Here is a 21,173-nt window from a genome sequence, read left to right on the forward strand (position 1 = left end):
TTTATTATTTTTTAATGTCTTTGCCCAAATTAGCCAAGGCCAAGCTAGCATCTTCTAAAGCAATATATTTGAGGGGAAGAATGACTCAAATCCACTTATTTTAAAGATGACAGTGTAAAGAGCTTATCAATTTTTTAGCCTCTTTTTTCATTTTTAATATATGTTTCAACATATGATATTCAAATATACAGTTTTACAGTGTTTGTATGCTTGACCTAGTGGTAAAATTATTAAAAATATACATGATTCAATTTTTTCTATAAAATCACCCTCCTCTTTAATTCAAAATATATTGTAATCTTTGACAAGAAAGAAAAAATAATAACATTAATAATAAAAAACACCTATGCATGAACGGTTAGAGATTTTTTTTTTTTTGTTAATATATAAAACATAAAGGGGAAAAAAAAAAACAATTTACTGTCTAGCTTTCCTATTTAACAACTCTATTCATTAAAAAAAAAAAAATCCTTAAATTCCAATACACATTGTCTATAAACTAACCTAGGGTATATCAAATAAATAATTTGGTCAAATCCTGACAAAATGAGACATAATGAAACGCTTTTTTGACATTATTTTATAATTAAAAAACATAATATTTAGAGAAAATTCCATTTACACTTTTAAAGTTTGATGAAAATTTATTTACACTTTTCAAAGTTTGAAAAGTCATTGCTTATGTCCTTTGAGATTTTGAAAAGAATCATCATTTATCACCTTTGAAATTGATTTTTAAGTTAACTAATTTAGAAAAGCTCTATTTTACCGCATAGTTTCAAAGTTAATGTCAAATCATTATTTTATGATCTTTTTATAAATAATATATATTAAAAATTGTAATATATTTATTATTTTTTACTTATATTATTTATCATTATATAAATGAACTTTATCATAAATGATATTTTTTAATGTACTCTATTATAAAGTAAATAATATATAATGTAATATTTATTTTGACATGTAAGAGTAAGAGTAAGGTAGATTATACATAAATTTATTTTATTAAATATCAACTCCGAATATAATAAATAATAATAATACAAACTTCTAAGATAAACGATGATTTTTCCAATTTCACAAATGGAAATGAAATTTCACCTAATCTCGAAAGTGTAGATGAAATTTTTCTTAAAATTTAACAATAAAATCCATGCATGACTTATATAATTAACTTTCGGCCCAAAAAAAAAAAAAAGACTTATATAATTAATCAATTATCCAATACTGATAGAAATAACTGCCTCACCAACTCATATGAATATAATAACTTATCAAGGTGGCCTTAATTGAGCAATTGCAGTGTGTCAATGGCCAGCCAACGTCAAGATGCCCGCATTGGTCGGACAAGTAAAGGCAGTAACAAAATCCTAAAATCATTGAATTTATTTATTTATTTTTCTGGACATAATAATCATTTAATTTAACAATGTAGTATTATTGGGATCTTCTTATTTATTTATTTATGGTCTTCCCGGACAAAGTATTATTGGGATTTTGCATTTGTATTTATAGCAATCCGAAAGTGACCAATTGACATTAGCTTCAGTCACTTTGTTGGTGGCCTGGCCTTTTGGTTGCACAACTGGACCACAAAATGAAATATGGAAAATGTTGGTGACAGACAGATATTATATGACCACAAATGGCTGATAGGCATGGGATTAATTTTGGATGACCTAATTTTACTATCGGAATTTTGTGTATATGACAATGCTTTTTATATCTATGTAATTTTCTATTTGTCTATTATGTGATGTCTACTTTTCCTTATATGAATGGTCAAATTTCAATGTCTCTCTTAGGGACAAAATGGTGCACAAAATGGGTTACATGACCCCAATATCTTTTTCTACCATGAAATATGTAGAAGAATGATAATCTCGTTCAAATTTTATTAATTCCCCTTTTAAAAGATAATAATAATACTATATATATATATAGGATAATTTTACGGTGCGGACTGTATTCAGGATAAAAGCGTCGATTTTGATGTATATAATGTACAACAAAACTGATGTTTTTATCCAAAAACCGTAAGCTTTGGATACGTCTGCATGCGGATCATCCGCACAGTAAAAGACTATATATATATATATATATATATATATATATGGAGAGAAAAAGAGAGAGAGAGAGAGAGAGAGAGAGAGAAAGACCAATCTTGCATTTGAGATTTTAATTCAAGATTAAATAAAAAATACCTTACTAACAAGTGACAAGGAAGAAGGGAATTTTGTTACCAAAGCACACAGCATTGTGAGAAGGATGCACTAAATTTTTGTTATCTATGGCCACTAGAGATTATTTATTGCTAATATGATGATTTAATTGGTTCAATTTTAAATCTCTTTTGACTATTTAAATATGAAAATCTATATAGGAAAGTAAGCCTACAGTATTAATATCAAATTGTCATTTTTTTTTGTGAATTATTAAATTGTGTAGAACCTATATATAATTATCACCATAATAGTTGTGATAAATAACATTTTTTTTCAAAGTATCCCTTAATGAAATTGATCTCTTATAAACATTGATTATATGCCCAAATTTCAAATTCCTACATGAATATACATATATCTTGAATAATACCATTTCCTAGGCCTGCCAATATTTCATTTTGTGCTAAAAAAAAATACCCTTAAATTGTTACTGAGGTCGACTTAACCTTTTTTTTTTTTTTTTTCCCTCTTTTTTAGGGTGCAAGTTTTTTCTAGATTCAAATTATAGTTCAGAATTTGATCTAACCTGAATAGGTCACCCAAATCACAAACTCACAAGTCCTGAAATGGAACCATGATTTAGACCTTATAACCAATATGACATAACCTATTGATATACATCTTTTTTATCAATAGCATCTTCCTTTTATTTGAATCAATAGCATCCAATACACAATAAACACCTTAAACGTAAAATTTTCCTTACGCAATTTGCCTATTCAACAATTAATAATGTGGTACATATACAGGTTACAATCACATTCTTTATTATCCAAATATAAAGTTACTTTGTAGAATTAAACTCTAAGACTAATCTTTAAGCAACCTCAACAAATAATACAAACAACCTCCTTTCACCATCACACCCTCCTTGTTTGCAAAACATTGTCTTGCAGTGTTCTTGCATCCAAGCTTATCTCAACCTCACCTGCAACAGAATCGGAATCCGATGCATGCCGAGACACATGTAGTGAGGGCACCGCATCCGTCCGACAAACAGGACAGTTGGGATGCGAATAAAGCCACATGTCGATGCATGGTACGTGGAATGAGTGCATGCATTCTGGTAAAGTTCTCAATTCTTCACCCTCTTCAAATTCACAAAGGCACACAGCACAAGCACCATCTTCCCCTACCAAACCTAAACCTTTTTTATGCTTATGGGCCGGTATAAGTTGGGCCGCGGATGAATCAATACTGTTGAGGGAGTTAAGTCTGTTGGGCCGGGAACTTTGCGGTTGTTGTCCAGTGATGTCTTGGCCACGCCGGAACCAGCAGGCTACCAGGCAGTGGTAGAGTGTGACCATAAATGCTGCCGATCCAACCGCAAAGAGAAGAAAAGGCACGGAGTTATCAAAAATGTTGTCATTCTGATGATCAGCCATGGAAAAGAGAACATAGCAAATGGCTCAAATGCCAAAGTGGTAGTGTGACCCATTGAAAATTACATGGTAAGGGCGGTGATAGCAAGAGTTTATTGTCTTTTTATCATCTAATTATTTAAGAGAAAATATACATGGTTCTTCGGCTGAAACTCTAGGTGGGCCTCAAAGTGGGCCCACTTGACCTATTCAAATATGGAGGTTCAGCGATGGTGCACCTTGAACTTTGATTTTGTAGTCATTCAAGGGTAAAAGAAGATACCCAGTTAGCCATCAGATTCCAATATTTAGCTTTGCTTATCAACCTTATTATTATTATTTAATCTGTATTTTTTCAATTATTGATTGGAATATAAATCTTACTTCAACAGTTAGTACTAATTAATAAATTAGTTATTTTGTGTATTTAATTAAAAATTTATTGTTGTACATGTGTCTAAATAAATTATTTTTGGGTTTGTGCCTTATAGGATGCACTTCTTTGGAATTTACCATATCTTTTTGACATTGGGGATTTGGGATTTATGCGATGTAACAATGACCTTTGTCATTCTATTCTCTCCACTTGAAGACATTGTCGCCAAAAAATCTTAAAATAGTGAAACATGATAAGACCTCAATATCCAATTAGCTTTTTGAATTCAAATTCACCCACTCGCAAATCAGAAATAACGATAGGTAATAATAAAAAGCTACCAATCAAGCAAAAGTTGATTATACTATTGTTAGCATAGCTATGGAAGCATATGGATAAATTCCTAATTCGATTGCGTTGCCCATTAAATGCTTTTATCTATCGTTACCAAAGGAATTCAAGATTATCTTGAGCCTAAACAACTTCAAGCTTTGAATTTGTTTATTCATTCATAAATTCCGAAAGTGAAATAAAGTTAAAGATAGATAAAACTTAAAATGGTATTTGATATTCATGAAAGCAATATTTTTCTGAAAAGCATAAAGATGAACTTAGACACTTCAACCACGTAACGTCGGGCCTAGTTAGCCCATAGGTTTAGGAAATCAGAATCTTCACCCTATTTCCCCTATGCGCGGCCATTTTCCGTTCTTTTTCAATTTTATATGATTTTTTTTCCTCTTGGGCCTGGGCCCAGTTAAACCCCATACCCGAAAACAGCTTCTGAAAAGTACAAACCGGCACTAGATAAATACAATGAGCATAGGTTGAATCAAATTAATTTAAAAAGCTAAAATATTATAAAATATCTCAAACGCAATTGCAACCAGGGTGGGGACAAAAAGAAAAGATAGCATTTGGGATTATCATTCTGCCGGTGACTACACTTTCCGAGAGCCTACATAAAACATAAATTGTTCATCGCAAACAAAATTAAGAAAAGCGACAAAACAACTGGTAAAACATCCCAAATCGAAAGTACATATGTTTATATATAATTGATCTTGGCTTAATCGACTTCTTCAATCTTGGGACCTGCACTGCTACCACCAGAAGGAGGAGGAACATCATCGTCGAAGCCACCACCCACGTCAGGACCACCAGCACCAGCACCAGCACCCTGGTACATCTTTGCAATGATGGGGTTGCAAATGCTTTCCAATTCCTTCATCTTGTCCTCGAACTCATCGGCCTCCGCAAGCTGGTTGCCATCCAACCACTGAATAGCTTGGTCAATGGCATCCTCTATCTTCTTCTTGTCGGCATCGGAAAGCTTCGAACTGATCTTCTCATCCTTGATGGTGTTCCTCATGTTGTAGGCATAGTTCTCCAGAGCATTCTTGGCATCCACCTTCTTTTTATGTTCCTCATCTTCTGACTTGTATTTCTCAGCCTCCTGAACCATCTTCTCGATTTCTTCCTTAGACAACCTTCCCTTATCGTTGGTAATGGTGATCTTGTTCTTCTGGCCAGTGGTCTTGTCCTCAGCAGAAACATTGAGAATACCATTTGCATCAATGTCGAAGCAAACAGTAATCTGGGGAACACCCCTGGGTGCTGGAGGAATGCCAGAAAGCTCGAATTTACCCAACAAGTTGTTATCCCTTGTTCTAGCTCTCTCACCCTCGTACACCTGGATCAACACGCCTGGTTGGTTGTCCGAGTAGGTAGAGAAAACCTGCTCCTTCTTGGTGGGAATAGTTGTGTTCCTAGGAATCAACACTGTCATAACACCTCCAGCAGTCTCCAAACCTAGAGACAGAGGAGTGACATCCAAAAGCAACAGATCCTGGACCTTCTCATTGCCTTCACCACTTAAGATTGCAGCCTGAACAGCTGCACCGTATGCAACGGCCTCATCAGGGTTGATACTCTTGCAGAGCTCCTTTCCGTTGAAGAAATCTTGCAACAGCTGCTGCACCTTGGGAATTCTGGTAGAACCTCCCACAAGAACAACATCATGGACAGTGCTCTTGTCCATCTTAGCATCTCTCAAACACTTCTCAACGGGCTCCATACACTTCCTGAACAGGTCCATGTTGAGCTCCTCGAATCTGGCACGGGTAATTGTGGAGTAAAAATCAACACCCTCATAAAGGGAATCAATTTCAATGGTAGTTTGGGCGGTGGATGAGAGAGTCCTCTTTGCTCTCTCACAGGCAGTCCTCAACCTCCTTAGGGCTCTTGGGTTGCCACTAATATCCTTCTTGTGCTTCCTCTTGAACTCCTGAACAAAGTGGTTCACCATTCTGTTATCGAAATCCTCTCCTCCAAGGTGAGTATCACCAGCGGTAGCTTTCACCTCGAAGATACCCTCTTCAATGGTGAGCAATGACACATCAAAAGTACCACCACCCAAATCAAAGATCAACACGTTCTTCTCACCCACGCTAGTGGCCTTCTTGTCAAGCCCGTAGGCAATGGCAGCGGCAGTGGGCTCATTGATGATACGCATCACATTAAGGCCAGCAATAACACCGGCATCCTTGGTAGCCTGACGCTGGGAGTCATTGAAGTAAGCAGGGACGGTGACGACGGCGTTTTTGATGGTGGAACCAAGGTAAGCCTCGGCGATCTCACGCATCTTGATGAGGACCATAGAGGAGATTTCTTCAGCAGCGAACTGTTTCTCTTCGCCCTTGTAGTTAACCACAATCATGGGCTTGTCTCCAGCTCCTGGAATAACCTTGAATGGCCAGAGCTTGATATCGCTCTGAACCGATGCATCACTGTATCTCCTACCGATCAATCTCTTTGCATCTGCAACGCATAAAAACAGATTAGAAATATTTCAGCCATACAACTAATTTAAATAAGTAATCCTACCTAAAATATATATTTAAAAAAGAAAAAAAAATTAAAAACTACACAACAGACTAACTTATGAATCCACATTGTTATGGCTATCAAAGAGACAAACTTGGTTGACCATGCTAAGATACGATGGTGGCATTCATTATTCATTCTAAAATAATGTCAAGCACATTGAAAAGAGCCTAAATTACCATTTTCAACAAAAACAACAATCAATAATAATAATGCACCATCAATAATTACTTGTAGATAATATTTAAAAAACTAGAGCAATATTAACCATGAATAATTATTTTATAAAATCATACTATTTTACTGATTCACTAATGTCACAATAATATGCACTCGATCAATCAATTTATGGTTATGGCTATTCTACTAATCCTTATGAACAAATAACGAAAAAATAATAATGCATATTAAAAATGTAAATTAAAACAAATGATACAATTTATTTTTCATTAAAAAAAATAAAAGAAACAAGAAAAAAATTGAAAAAAAGTCAACAACAAGGATCTAACTTTACAGATCTAACACACAAATAAACATACAAAAACATACAACATTGGACTTACCGAAGACGGTGTTGATCGGGTTCATGGCAACCTGGTTCTTGGCGGCGTCACCGATCAAACGCTCGGAATCAGTGAAAGCGACATAAGACGGCGTCGTCCTGTTACCCTGGTCGTTGGCGATGATCTCGACCCGATCGTGTTGCCAAACACCCACGCAAGAGTAGGTGGTTCCCAGATCTATACCGATCGCTGGTCCATCACCTTTTCCGGCCATTGTTGCTACTGCTTTGATCAAACTTTCGTACTCGTCGGCAAAAGCAAATATAAGAACGGCGGCGAGCGAATAAAGACTAAACAAATAGAAAAAGCGTGGAGCGGAGCTAGGGTTTTTATGTAGTTTAAGAATGAGCGAATGAGAAAGAAAGATGAGGGTATTTATATAACAGGATCTTGGTTCTAAGGATTCCAGAAGGTTCGAATGGCCAGAATATACAGCCGTTGGATCATTTTTCTTTGTTTTTTTTTTTTTTTTGTGGGGTCGGGTTTTGTGGTGTGCTTTAATTTTTTAAATTTTTGGTGATGACGTGGAAAGATCCCGGTTTAACTTGCTTCTGGTTGGTTCGCGAGGTTTCTTATAACTTTTTCTCTTTTTATTGGCTGGATTTTTTAGTCGGTGACCAATCGCCGTAAACTTAGGCAAAAAGACCTAAAAGTCCCCTTTTTTGCAAATTTACTTCTGTTTAGGGGCTAATTATCAATTTCCTTTTTTTAATATTTGAAATTTTTTTTTATGTAGCATATTACTAAAAATTGAACCTTTGCTTTTTCTTTACTAAACAATTTAGTATTTTTGATAAGATTAACTTCGCGCTTATTTCTTGTCAAAAAAAAAAAAAAAAACTTTGATTCATTGCCTAATTATAGACAAAGATTTGATCATCCAAATAACAATTTAACTAAAAAAATATGTAGGATGAAAATGAAAAATAAATTATCAAAAATTTTCGTTCATTATAATTTTTTTTTAGTATATTACCACTAATTATCATGGACTATTATTATTTTTTTATTTTTAAAAAAAAAACTATGGTCGTGATTATTTGTACGTACGACTTCCTGAAGAATCTCTTGTGCCTAAACATCCATCAAAATCTTGTTCAATTCTGACTCACACCGAGGGGGGGGGCGGGGGCGGGGGGGGGGGGGGCGGCTGGGGTTTGGGGGAGGAAATTCTTACAAGAAAAAACGTTATTAGATAATTGAAAACTGAAGCCGATAACTGACAATAATCTTTCCTTTTATTGCGGATTTGTTTTTTTCATAATTTTTGTTCGACTGAATTTTGACTTTTCTTCCTTTTGTTTGTTTTTTTTTTTTTTTTTTGAATAATTGCTTTAGATTGTTGTTTTTCCTACACAGTAAAGTAGATTTTTTTTATATCATTGTGCATTAATATGCATAAATATTCATGTTTTTGGCAATCAAATTGCGTTTCTTATTCCAAAAAGAAAAAAAAAAAATTGAATTTCTTATTTCTCAATTGCAGCACTTTCGGTTTGGCAGGTTGATCCTGCTTCACTAGAATATTAAAAAAGTCAATTGATTACCATAAAAAATTTCAATTATGTATGTTTTATTATCATCTTATATTCACTACCTGTAAGTCCAAAATTCTTTTCCTTGTTGCCATATTAGCAAAATATCTTAAAAGTGAAAGTATCACTATAACTTTTTTTATTTTGTTATTTTTTTTAGTTTTACAATTTTATTAAAAAAATATCAGTATAATCTTTTTACATTTCACATTCCTTTTAATAAAGCACTATTTTTTTTAAAAATTTTAATAATTAAGTTAAAATTTAATCCAGCTATCTTTAATTTAATGGAAATTCTTAAACTCATTCTTAAAGAAAAAGAATTATGAAAATTAATGGATAAAAATATAATAATCAAACTCATAATTAATTAATTTTTTTTTAAAAGAAGAAGAAATAGTTTCAAATATATTATGTTTAATTCTTAAATTTATATGTGAGACAATAATGATTATTATATATTACTTTTGTTATTATTATTATTATTATTATTATTTTATAAAATGTGGGAATGGGATTTTGCACAAATATTTTAAAGATTTAGCAATTTTACAAGAAGTATATGTATGTATTTGAGTGTGTGTGTGTGTGTGTTTTCATTGTTTGTTTGTTTGTTTTTTTTTTTTAAGTTCTTAGCAATAAAAAAAAAAAACTATAGGAGTGAAAAAAGAAACAAATATCGAGGGAGAGTAAATAGGTCAAATTCTAATTCTCTGAGTAAGAATTTTAAAAAATTATGTTATATCGAAACAAAAACAAAATATAAGATGATCATAATGACATTTTTTTTATAATAGAAATGTAACAATAAAAAAGTAACAAATTAAAAAAAATCCTATAATAATATTTGCCCTATCTTAAAATTGTCATAAAATTTTGTCAAAAAAAAAAAAAAGATATATATTGTGATTCAATTTCATTTTCAGACACATCCAAGTACTGCTTTGTGCTCTGTGTGGTAGAGGACAGACCATCCACAGATTCATCCCGAAATAAAAAAGATATATGGTAGAACAAATCATAGTCAAATTATTATTAAGCAAAATAAGAATCTGTTTTTTAATTTCTTTAATTTCTACAAAGAATAGCTATAATGGTTCTAATGTTTTCCTTGTTAAAGGCATTAAAGGTTATTAAGGTTTATAGGGTCTGTTTCTTGTTCTTTTGCCTATAGAGATACCAATCATGTAGTTTATGTTCTTACTAAGAATGCTTTATCTTTGGCTAAGTATTAGTTTTGGAAGAACGAAGCATCGAGATGGCTTCTTTCAATATTGCAAAATGATGTATCTTTGGGAGTTTAATTGAATAAAATATGTTATTTTTCAAAAAAATAAGTGTTTTTTTTTTTTTTTATCTACTGAAGAATTTCAAGGTGTATTCACAAATCACCATTTTGATGGATTTTAAAACGCTTGCATATTTAGGAAGCTCCCAAAAAAAAAAAAAAAAAAAAGATTGTTTTCTTTTTCCGAAAGAAGAATCATAAATTTCCTAGAACACGAAAAGTTGAACTCATAATCATTATAGGAAAAATCAGACATTTTGGAACATCACTTGGAATGGAGGAATTTACACAAACTGAAAGAAGACCATGCTCCAATATATTCCTTATTGTAATTACAGAAAGCTGAATAAAGAAAAAGGATTTGTTTTCAAGATTATTAATAAATTTAGTGAAAGCAGAAGATCAAGGCATGTAAAAGACTGATTAATTAAGGTGGAAGAACTAGTATACAGGTGTTAATTAATATAAAAACCTAAATTATATTTATTTATATATATATATATATATATATATACGAATTCCCAAATAGCATACATATCCTTTTGCAAGCATGCAACATTAAAGCACATCGCTTGTGAAGAATTTCTAACCAAATTCAATCACAAAAGTACATGCATACAGCTTTTCTCACTTCTCTTCTCTTTCTCTTTTCTTCTCACCTTTTTCTGGGCTTCCTAAGCAATTGCGCGTAAAAAGTTCCCTTCTCAATTATGATTAGCTGGAGGGTGCCTATTGCCAATAGGGCTTGGTCCTGATGGTGGTTTCGCCCCCAGCTTCCTGGACTTGACCTTTTATCATGCATGGAAGTAAGAAAAAAAAAAAAAAAAAAATTCATGCACTCTTAGTCATTTCCATGATATGGAGTACTTCAAGAGTAAAACTGTAAAAAAGCACTATTAAGCGGTAGAAAAACTAGAGTAAAAGAGTAATTCAAGAGTAAAACTGTAAAAAGCACTAACAATTAAGCAGTAAAAAAATTAGACTCACCCATGTGGATAACATGTATCTTGTAGCCAAAATATTTCTTGCTGGTCCAGGTTCTAGCTTGAGTTTATTACCTAAGGGAAATTATGCATATGAGAGAGGAGGGGCAAAAAAAAAAAAAAAAAGAAAGCATATATAACCGGTTAGTCTCTTAATAATATTATATTAAAAACTTATAAAAACAACCATTTAGATTTTATTTTAAAATACAAGCTCGATCCAATTAAATAAATCCAACAAGTAAATAAATCATACGATTGTGATTTGAAATCTTGATATAATATTATTAGATCAATCTAATAGCAAAGATTCTACTAGCAAAAATGGAAAGTTCAGGGATCTACCTGATTCTGCAGCTTGAACCATGAATGAAGTAGGTGAATAATGATGTTGAGAAGGTAGAAGAAGGATGACTAGTATTGCAAAGAGGAGGTATGGAAGAAGTTTTATCTTCATAATCTTCTTCTTTGGGGTTGCTGTCTTTCGGCTGATATATGGAGGGAATGAGAGGATTTAATTAGGGTATGTGGTTTTTATAAGATTGCAGATTAATCTTTGTGAGTGATATTCAATCCTGTTGATTTTTATTATAGCCTTGTTTGAAAGTTAATTTTCATGGTAAAGGGTATAAGGGAATCCAATGCCATAGAAATTGGCCAAAGTGTTCTTGGCATTGTATGTTGACTTCTCTTAGGTTAATGGGTGACCATATAATAATAATAATATCAATTCTGTTGTCCTCCCAATCTGCAGCCTAAAGTCACTCAAAACAGCTGTGAGGTCTTCAAATGTTGGGATTTGCCAATCATGCTCTGTAGATTTGTATTGGAAGTTAGTGTATATATATATATATATATAATAATAATAATAATTCTATACAAAATCTTTTTTTTTTTTAAATTTAAAATGTGAGAATTTGAACTCCAGATAATTGTTGGAAAAAATCATAACTGAAGTATAACAATGGTATCTAACTCTCATACTTCCCATTCATATCAAATTGGTAAGCTCTAATATGATCCGAATAAAGAAAAAAAGAGTTCATTCAAACCAATGCCACATCTCTAGCACATATTTTGCATAAGCAGAAAGAAGACAAACCAAGAAAAAGTACCCCAAAACAGTTTGAGTTGGCATTGCATAACCTGTGATTCTGCCAAATACTTAACCATTGACTATATGGGAAAAACAATTTTCCATCAATCTTGTTTTTGGCTAAGAAAAATTCCATCAATCTTTTGGTTGTCTAAGCTCAAATTTAGCTAGCTATGTTTGTTTCTCCAAGTCAAAAAGCCTTTGCAGCTCTTTCAAGATTTATAGATAATGGCAGTAATTTTTAAGGTGATTATAGTACATTTGTCAATGAGAAAGGTAATGAAGAGTGGGGCACCACTTATAAAGTTGAAGACTTTGCCATTGTAATAATGTTGCAATGTCTGGTTGACCACCAATGAGACAACTTATAATCATAAATTTTCTATACTATTAATATAGGTTAGTTTTGTCAAGATCATTGTAGATTTATTAGGTTCTTGATTATATTCTCATTTAGCCTAAAAAGTTGATTGTCTGTTTAGGATATCCTGTTATGCTTGTGCTCGAACTTGTTCCAATCTTTTAACCCTTCATTTGCCAATGAAGGCAACATAAAAATCCATTTCAAGATTTGCAAAATCAGCAATTTGTCATAACTTCCAGTGAGTTAATGTTTCAAAAGGTAAACTGTATTTAAATATGATGGTATCTAATCAAATTTTTATTTTTATCAACTCTGATTTCATTTGAAATATTGAATTGTTGTTGATTTAAATTGAATTATTTTAAAATTTTAAATTTGTAATAGTTAAGTCTAATTCAATTCAATATATTCCAACACTCCAAACGGATGCTTATAGTACTGGGCTTTTTTGTTGTTGGAGAACTCCACATATTGGTTACCAGTTACCATGAGCCTTTTCTATCGGCATGAATCAAGCACTTCTTGTAATTTTTTTTTTTTTGGGTAGCAAATAGATTGGAGAATGACCAAGTTCATGAAACTATGCACAAAAACTAATATGCTTTTAACATCGAAGTCTAAATAGCTTATAGGATTACAAATAGAGTAGAACCTTGTAGTTACCATCACTGCTCCTTGAGTAATATGAAAATCATTGTTATTGGTAGTGCAAGTTTCATGGCAGTGATGAGAAAATAATTACCAATCGTGTTTACTTGGTTGCCACCTGTCACATATTATACAAATATATTATTGTTATTAACGAGGAAAATACTTGTGAAAAAAGTGATGATAATTATGTAATTTTAAGTGAAATGAAGATTATGTGTAAATATACTAGTTATGGCGCAGGTATCTTCTAATCCTTCTGGATCAAAATCACACTTTTCGTGGATTTAGGTTGCCCTATTTGTACTTTTAAAAAGGTATTATTTTAAAATTTTCTCTAAAGCAACAAATGGGCATTTGGTCTAGTGGTATGATTCTCGCTTAGGGTGCGAGAGGTCCCGAGTTCAATTCTCGGAATGCCCCCATTTTGTCCGTTTTACAGTGTTCATTGGCCAACCCGTTTTTATTCTCTCTTTTACGTCTTTTTCAAATTCTATTCTTGTTTCTTTCATATTCATTTTTTCTCAATATTCAAATATCCCCTCTAGAATTTGTTAGGGATGTCAACGGGGCGGGGTCGGTTTTTAAAATCCCGTCCCCATCTCCGTATGGGATTTTTCATCTCATCTCCGCAATTTTTTCCGTTTTTTTAAAAACGGGGCGGGGACGGGGATTCCCCAACCGGTGGCGGTGCGGGGACGGTTTCCCCATTTGTTTTTTTTCATATAATTGATATAATTTTTTTTGATAAATTTATATTAAAAAAATTTCTTCTATAAGCAAAATATAAATAAAATGACCAAAAATATAATAAAAATACAATAAAAGATATCAAAGTTCAAATTTATAATTTTAATAACATACATTCTCAAAAAATACAATATAATATAATCCAAATACATAAACATAAAATTTATAAAAATACACATGCACACATAATAAAGTTTTACTTCTTATTTCCTTAAGTCTCCATGAAAGAATGTTCCGTAAAAGTTAATTGCTACAAAAATAGACAAAACTATTAAATAATATCAAAAAATTTTAAACAATTTAATATAAACATTTTTTGTAATAAATAAATTCAATTTACCTCCTCATCAATTTCTATGTCACTCATAGTAGAAGAACAAGCTCCAACATACGGTGAAGAAGATGAAGCTAACAAAAATGAAATTAATTAGTTAACAATAAATACAAAAATCATTTAACACAAAAAAATATAAAATTTAATTTTTCATACCATTAATTTCAGCCCATAACCAATCTTGTGCACACATCAAAGCTAGGAGAAAGGAAGGAATAATCGAATAAGTTTAATTTTAATTTTCAAAATATTAAAAAATATATTAAAAAAAAAAGTAATATATACGGGCCGGGTTCGGGCCGGGGTCTTTAATAACCGGTCCCGACCCATCCCCGCTTCGGGTCTAAAAGAGTAAGCCCAAGCCCGCCCCGTCACCCCGTTTTTGCGGGGAAAAACCGCCCCGTTAGAGGCGGTGCACCGCGGTTTCGGGGATGGACGGGGCAAATTGACATCCCTAGATTTTGTCTGTTTTACGGTGTTCATTGGCCAACCCGTTTTTATTCTCTCTCTCATGTCTTTTTCAAATTATATTCTTGATTCTTTCATATTCATTTTTCCGCAATATTCAAATATCCCCTCTAGATTTCTTGTTCTTGACAGCCTCTTTTTTTTTTTTTTTTTTTTTTACTTCTATTTTGGTATATTGAGAAGCCCAAACCACAGTAAAATATCATATACTTAAAAACGTAGAAGAAACTAGATGCCGTTTCCCTTTAATGGTTGGAACTGTCTCGTTTTTTAGTTTAGCAAAAAAGTAAATAAATCAAATGGGAAAATTTTTAGATTTGATTTATATTGAATTTTTTATATTTATTTCATTTATATTAGATTTATAATTTATAGTGAATTTATATATTAGATTATTGTAGATAGATCAAGATCAAACAAAATATATTAAGCATAACAAATATTTTATTATTTTTGTTATCGAAAATAATAGAATTATATAATATAAATACTTTTATTTTATCTAAATGGTTTAAATTAAATGGTGTAAACGGAATTTAATTCTATATTATTATTATTATTCCGTTTATATTATATATATAAAGTATTGTAAGTAGAAGAAACTAGATGCCATTTCCCCTTTAATGGGTGCCGAAAGCATGGCTATACGATTCTGGGGATGAGCACCCGTGGAATGGATAATAGAGTGAAGGGAAGAATGATGGAGCCCAAGAAAATGTTTTTTTTTTTTTTTTTTTTTTTTAAAGTAAAGATGGAGACCAAGAGAGTATTATTTTTATTTATTTTTTTATTTTTCATTTGGTGAATAAATATATAATTAATTGGTGCTTTGGGCTCCTAGAATACTGAATATAGGCATATCTTTTGTTCAGTCTACGGTACGCATACAATATCCTTTGCAATAAAAGGACTATTCTGCATTCACTTTTTGCCTTTGTGCTTTGTTGACAGATCAAATATGCTGATTACATTTCAAAGATAAAATAGATAATGTGCCTGAAATTTCAAAATAAAATAAAAAATACATGTAGACTCTGTTTTGGAAATTTGAGCCTATTAACACAAGTTACACACTAATTGGTTTTCAAGCCAATTTTAACTAATTCTTACATTTTTTTCTTTTTTAATGTTTACTTTTTAGTCTCTTTGTACATATACATATGGTGGGGGACAGTATTTTAATACAATTAAGCCAAAATACGATTATGGGCATAATTCAAGATCTAATTAAACTAATTACTCTGAATTTAATAAATCATACAAACCTGTTTTTGAATTGCAGAGTAAACTTAAGTTAAAACAGATCGTGGAGTATATATATATTATAAATAATATAATTGTTATAAATATAATTATAAGTTTTATTTTTTATTTATTTTTCTTTTGTTTGAAATGGAAATAATAATATTTCAAAAATTAAAACTTTTTAACAAATCTTATAAATTAATTTTTTTTTTTTTTGAAAAATAAATGAAAAGATGGAGTAGGAAATAGGAATACTTACCCCAAATCGAATAATTCTATGAGATGGGTTACGAGAGGCCACCCTATACTATTGTCATTTTAGTCCCAACGTAATAAATATTTCTAAAATATAAAACTAATCATACAAAGAAATAACAATTTCATAGGGAATAGCAATTTCATTCCTTTGCCTATTTTGTATGCCAAAACGTGGCATAAGCTTTTTATTCTTGATTAAAAATATTTAATTTGATATTTATGGCTGAAAAAATAAGCAAGTGAAAAAGGCAAAATAAATAATTGAGAATGAACTATTTTTCTTTCTTTTTTTTTTTTTTTAACTAAAATTTAAAATTATTCTGTAAGTTTTATAAAACCAATGTCATAATGTATATGAATGTTGCGAATGGTACTTTAAGTAAATAAAATTATGAGATTTCAATCGAAAATTCCTTTATGAATTAATCAATAAGTACTGACTAAGCCTCAAAGAGATAATAAGAGTTATAATTCGCTTGTAAATCTACCTACATAAACTAATTCCGAACCTAACTAGAAAAACTTGGTTTTGTTCTGTTTTGTTTTTGTTTTTACTATTCAAGGTGACTTGTAAAGGATTTATTTTTATAGTAAAACAATGAAATTTAAAAGCTAGAGGTTCTAAATGATAACATTTTTTTTTTTTAATCGAAAAAACTATTTGTATATAAAACTTCGTTATATATATATATATATATATAAAGTTTATTTAGGCTAATTGTCAAGTTGTTCTAGTTACCATGCCTATTCAATAACAAAGTCAATTGGTTGTGAAAATCCAAATTGGCGTAGGTGATTAATTAATTATTAAGCATTATATTTTTATATTTTCCCCCAAAAAAGGAAAATTTGCATACTATCTGACCGTATTAGTTCGATGTCAATATTGTATATTTGTACAGGTTACCAACTTGTACTTTGTTTCCAAAACCAAGACTGAGATAGAGACTAGAAAGAGAAAGAGAGGGAGAGAGTCCGAAATAGGGAAATCAGTCCGGACCCTTTGGAGTTTGGTGACGTATAAATTTATAATTTATAAAAGGCTGCTGGGTCTGTCTCTGATTGTCACCGTATACCCAATCCTCTGTTTTATTTTTCTTTTATTCATTCAGTCTTCAATGGCTGTGTCACAAGCAAGCCTTCTTCTCCAAAAGCAATTCAGAGGTTTTTATTTATTTATTTATTTTTTTTCCAAATCTCCTTCGTCTCTCTTTAAGTTTTCTTTATTTTCTTTATTTATTTATGTTTTGGATTTTAATTTTGATCATTGTTTGTTTGTTTTTTTGGTTTTTTGTAGAACTCTGTAAAAACCCTGTTGATGGATTCTCGGCTGGTTTGGTCGACGAGACCAATGTTTTCGAATGGGAAGTTACCATTATGGGTCCACCCGATACTCTCTAGTATGTTCTAACCCGATTTACCATAATGGTTTCTGTTTCGGTTTTTGCTTTGATTCTAAAGTTTTTGGTTTTGTTTTGTTCTGTTGTTTTGTTTTTTCTTAGGGTTATGGTTGTTTCTTTTCAATTTCTTGTCTCTTGCGCCTGATTTCGAAAAAGATTTAAACTTTTGCAAGATTGATTTTCTGTAATGTATACTTTATATAAGTTGCTTATCTAATGGAGTTTTCTAATCTACATGATGATCATATATACCATAAACAAAGAAAGTTAAGCCTAGTTTGCTAACATGGTTGTTTTTTGTTTTTTTTAAAACCAAATTGTGTATAATTTGCTTATGCTAATTGTCAGCTTAATGATAGTTATAGTTTGTTGGACACCTTAAACAGTTATAAACTTGAAGAAAAGAAAAAACAAAAATAAAAAACTAATACAATTTAAAGTGTGTTTATTTATTTATTTATTTTCTTCTTTAATTTATAGTAAACTTAAATGCCAACAAACTTCAACTAATGTTAATTACTTAACCTAAGCAAATTATGCACAATTAGGTAGAGAAAAATAAAAAACAAAAACTAAAAATCAAGCATGTTACCAAATGGCATATTCGTTTCTTGGTTACAAAATTTGCAATACTTTTGGTCGAGAACAGGATTATCAAGTTTGATTGGAAACCAGGATTGTGTTTTTGAGTCCCTTTTGAAGTTCTTGGGGGCAGATATTATTGGGAGTTTCACTCAATGTTTTATTTATTAGGACATGTCATTGGAGATTTCCTGTTTTTCTTTCTGTTTTATTTATTTTCCTTCAGGACCTGAAATAAGTTGTTTTTTTTCTTGTTCTAGTGAATATGGTTTCTTTAATGCCATCATGAGCTTCCCCTCCGATTATCCAAACAGCCCTCCAACTGTGAAGTTTACCTCAGAGATTTGGCATCCTAATGGTAAATGATTGCTTTTGCATTTTGAATTTAAAATGACATTCATTTAACAGTTTTCCTTTTTGAGGTTGGACAAATTTCCTGATTTTTAATTTTTTGCCTGATTTTTAATTTTTTGCCTGATTTTTCAGTTTACCGGGATGGAACGGTTTGCATTTCAATTCTCCATCCTCCAGGTGATGATCCAAATGGCTATGAGCTTGCGAGTGAACGCTGGAATCCACTCCATACGGTAAGTAGTTAGGAGAGTTGAGATGGTTCTCATTTCTTTTTAACTTAGATATTTGTGCTATTCTGATAAATATAAGACTCTGATAAATATAAGACTCTATACATTTCTTGCACTGTGTTGTGAAAATATATGCTCTGAGTGTTGGTTGGATTCAGCATTTATGATGAAAACCCGCAAAGCAAATCTTAATTATTATTTATGTGTCAAGTTTTCCCCATATTTAACATTCAAGAAGTCGGGATGTTTTAGTAATAGCATGTTGTCAATTGCAGTCTGAAGGAGGGAGTTGTTTATTAACTAAGAATTAATTCTTGGTTAGCCAGACATGTGGTGGCTAATGGTGTGCACATGACATTAATTCACAATGTAATTTGATGATCTGATGGCAGTTCTCATTTGCAGTGAACTACCTGAAGCCCATATTGAGGTGCTTGTTCTCAATCCCTAACACAATCTTAGATTCTCAAAGAATTATATTTCGTTTGGGGGTATTTTGATGTAGTTAAGTACTAGTTTTTCGCCCGCCCTATGCATCGGAGGTGAGGGCGTTTAACATACTGCTATGAGACTGCCCTCAGCATTCATTTTAACACCTCTACTGCATGCTTCTGAGTTCTAGAAATTCTTGAAAGTCCTTTAAGATGATAGTAATGCAATTTTGTAATTTAATGGTAAAAGGAGCGTTTGACTGTGTTTTGAACTTATAGTTTTGGTGAGAAAGTATAGATAAGAGAGTAATGTGTTTGATGTTCTCTATTATGATATATGGACTCGGTTTTAGTAGGTTATGCACAATAAGTTGCTAAATGTGTTTTATATTGTTTTCTTGGACCTATCAGCTTGTATCCTTAGTGTGTAACACTTCCAACTGGTTTGACTCTTATTTGCAGGTTGAGAGCATTGCTTTGAGCATTATATCAATGCTGGCGAGCCCTAATGATGAATCTCCTGCAAATGTTGAAGCCGCGGTTAGTGTCAATATTTTTTCATTTCATGACTTATTTACTTAAACAGAATTCTCAAACTCATACTATAAAAAGTTTGAATTCTCGGCCTGCACTGTTATCTGCTACATTCAAATGGCTTTGGGATTGAATCAATTTCTTATCTGTTTTTCCAATCAACCCCATAGGGCCAAGTAAAAAACAAAAAAAAAAACAAAAAAAAACAAAAAAAAACAAAAAAAAACAAAAAAAAATGAAACGTTGTTTGTTCAAAACAATTCAAGAATGTTGGGATATCGTAGTCTCACTGCAGTGTTTATATTATTGAAGATTTTGGCAGTTCATATATAATATGGTTTTCTAATTCCTCTTTTACATTGCAGAAAGAATGGAGAGAAAGAAGGGCCGATTTTCAGAAGAAAGTTAGTCGCTGCGTTAGAAAATCACAAGAAACGATGTAGTCCATCATGCGCTACAAGAAATATGCTATATTGCGGCATTTATTTTCAGTCGTTTTGAAAAATCCTGCACTTTTTTCTTTTTAATTTGTGGTTAACTTACATCATTTTGATAAATTTATCATAAAATTACAGCATTTTGTGATTATGTCTTATTTTATTACATTATTTGTCAAAAATTGCCGTAAAATTTACTGCATTTATTAAAATAAGTTAGGTCAGTCATATGTAGTGCCGTAAAATTATGTTATTTTGAAAAAGTAAGTTATGATGTTTTGAAAATAAATTACATGTGATACTATTTTTATAAGACCTTTTAAATCTTATTTCAAAAAATTAAAATACATCATTAATGAAAATAGAACAAATTACAAAAACAAATTATTTTGATGTACAAACCATTAATGAGGAAAACAAAAAAGAAAAAAAATTTGACAATTTTCTATTTAAAGAAATGTGCTTGGTACAATTTTCTTTTAAAGTTTTTGAAAAACTCCTATTTAAAAACTGTTCTGTTTAACTTTAAAACAAAACAAAAATTGATTCATCTAGGACATGGTTGAATGAATCGTGTAAATTTTGTACTGAATCTTTGCGTATTGCAGTTATCAGAATGTCTTTGCAATATTGGATACATCAAATAGGAGTTTTTAGACGCTGAACTCATCTTACACAGGGCAGTTCTTAATTTGTTCTAAAAAAATATGAGTACGACAGTAAAGTATATTTAGCACTAGTGATGAATTTTAAATCTGCGTCGCTCTGATCAATTAAGCAAATACATCATCCTCAGGCTGCAAGAACAAGCTGCATTTTATT

At 31.5% G+C, this 21,173-nt stretch overlaps 3 protein-coding genes, 1 long non-coding RNA gene and 1 other non-coding gene across 5 annotated transcripts; 2 read left to right on the forward strand and 3 right to left on the reverse strand.

Moving 5' to 3' along the window:
- Positions 1–2,863: 2,863 nt before the first annotated feature.
- LOC107413516 (RING-H2 finger protein ATL51) lies at positions 2,864–4,100 on the reverse strand. The gene has a single exon (XM_016021475.4). It carries the CDS (start codon positions 3,611–3,613, stop codon positions 3,089–3,091), a length of 525 nt encoding a protein of 174 aa, XP_015876961.2. The 5' UTR covers positions 3,614–4,100; the 3' UTR covers positions 2,864–3,088.
- Positions 4,101–4,802: 702 nt separating this feature from the next.
- Positions 4,803–7,767, reverse strand: LOC107413529 (heat shock cognate 70 kDa protein 2). Its single transcript, XM_016021493.3, has 2 exons — positions 7,415–7,767; positions 4,803–6,785 (listed from the first exon to the last, which is right to left on the reverse strand). The coding sequence occupies exons 1-2, from the start codon at positions 7,626–7,628 to the stop codon at positions 5,035–5,037; spliced, it is 1,965 nt and encodes a 654-aa protein (XP_015876979.1). The 5' UTR covers positions 7,629–7,767; the 3' UTR covers positions 4,803–5,034.
- Positions 7,768–10,772: 3,005 nt separating this feature from the next.
- Positions 10,773–11,725, reverse strand: LOC125421213 (uncharacterized). Its single transcript, XR_007239400.2, has 3 exons — positions 11,566–11,725; positions 11,225–11,295; positions 10,773–11,025 (listed from the first exon to the last, which is right to left on the reverse strand). It is a non-coding gene; the product is annotated as an uncharacterized LOC125421213 (long non-coding RNA).
- A 1,954-nt stretch (positions 11,726–13,679) lies between these two features.
- TRNAP-AGG (transfer RNA proline (anticodon AGG)) lies at positions 13,680–13,751 on the forward strand. The gene has a single exon. It is a non-coding gene; the product is annotated as a tRNA-Pro (tRNA).
- Positions 13,752–17,289: 3,538 nt separating this feature from the next.
- On the forward strand, positions 17,290–20,502 carry LOC107413510 (ubiquitin-conjugating enzyme E2 7). The gene is made up of 6 exons (XM_016021470.4): positions 17,290–17,547; positions 17,681–17,783; positions 18,626–18,723; positions 18,852–18,952; positions 19,843–19,920; positions 20,280–20,502. The coding sequence occupies exons 1-6, from the start codon at positions 17,502–17,504 to the stop codon at positions 20,355–20,357; spliced, it is 504 nt and encodes a 167-aa protein (XP_015876956.1). The 5' UTR covers positions 17,290–17,501; the 3' UTR covers positions 20,358–20,502.
- The last annotated feature ends 671 nt before the right edge of the window (positions 20,503–21,173 follow it).

Source organism: Ziziphus jujuba, chromosome 8, assembly GCF_031755915.1.
Source record: "Ziziphus jujuba cultivar Dongzao chromosome 8, ASM3175591v1".
NCBI classification, from domain to species: Eukaryota; Viridiplantae; Streptophyta; class Magnoliopsida; order Rosales; family Rhamnaceae; genus Ziziphus; species Ziziphus jujuba.

Coding starts and splice junctions, on each gene's coding strand:
- LOC107413516 (XM_016021475.4), bottom strand. CDS start 3,613: ATGGCTGATCATCAGAATGACAACATTTTTGATAACTCCGTGCCTTTT.
- LOC107413529 (XM_016021493.3), bottom strand. CDS start 7,628: ATGGCCGGAAAAGGTGATGGACCAGCGATCGGTATAGATCTGGGAACC. Junction 6,786..7,414: donor CCCGATCAACACCGTCTTCG/GTAAGTCCAATG, acceptor TATGCGTTGCAG/ATGCAAAGAGATTGATCGGT.
- LOC107413510 (XM_016021470.4), top strand. CDS start 17,502: ATGGCTGTGTCACAAGCAAGCCTTCTTCTCCAAAAGCAATTCAGAG. Junction 17,784..18,625: donor GGTCCACCCGATACTCTCTA/GTATGTTCTAAC, acceptor TTCTTGTTCTAG/TGAATATGGTTTCTTTAATG. Junction 18,953..19,842: donor GCTGGAATCCACTCCATACG/GTAAGTAGTTAG, acceptor TCTTATTTGCAG/GTTGAGAGCATTGCTTTGAG.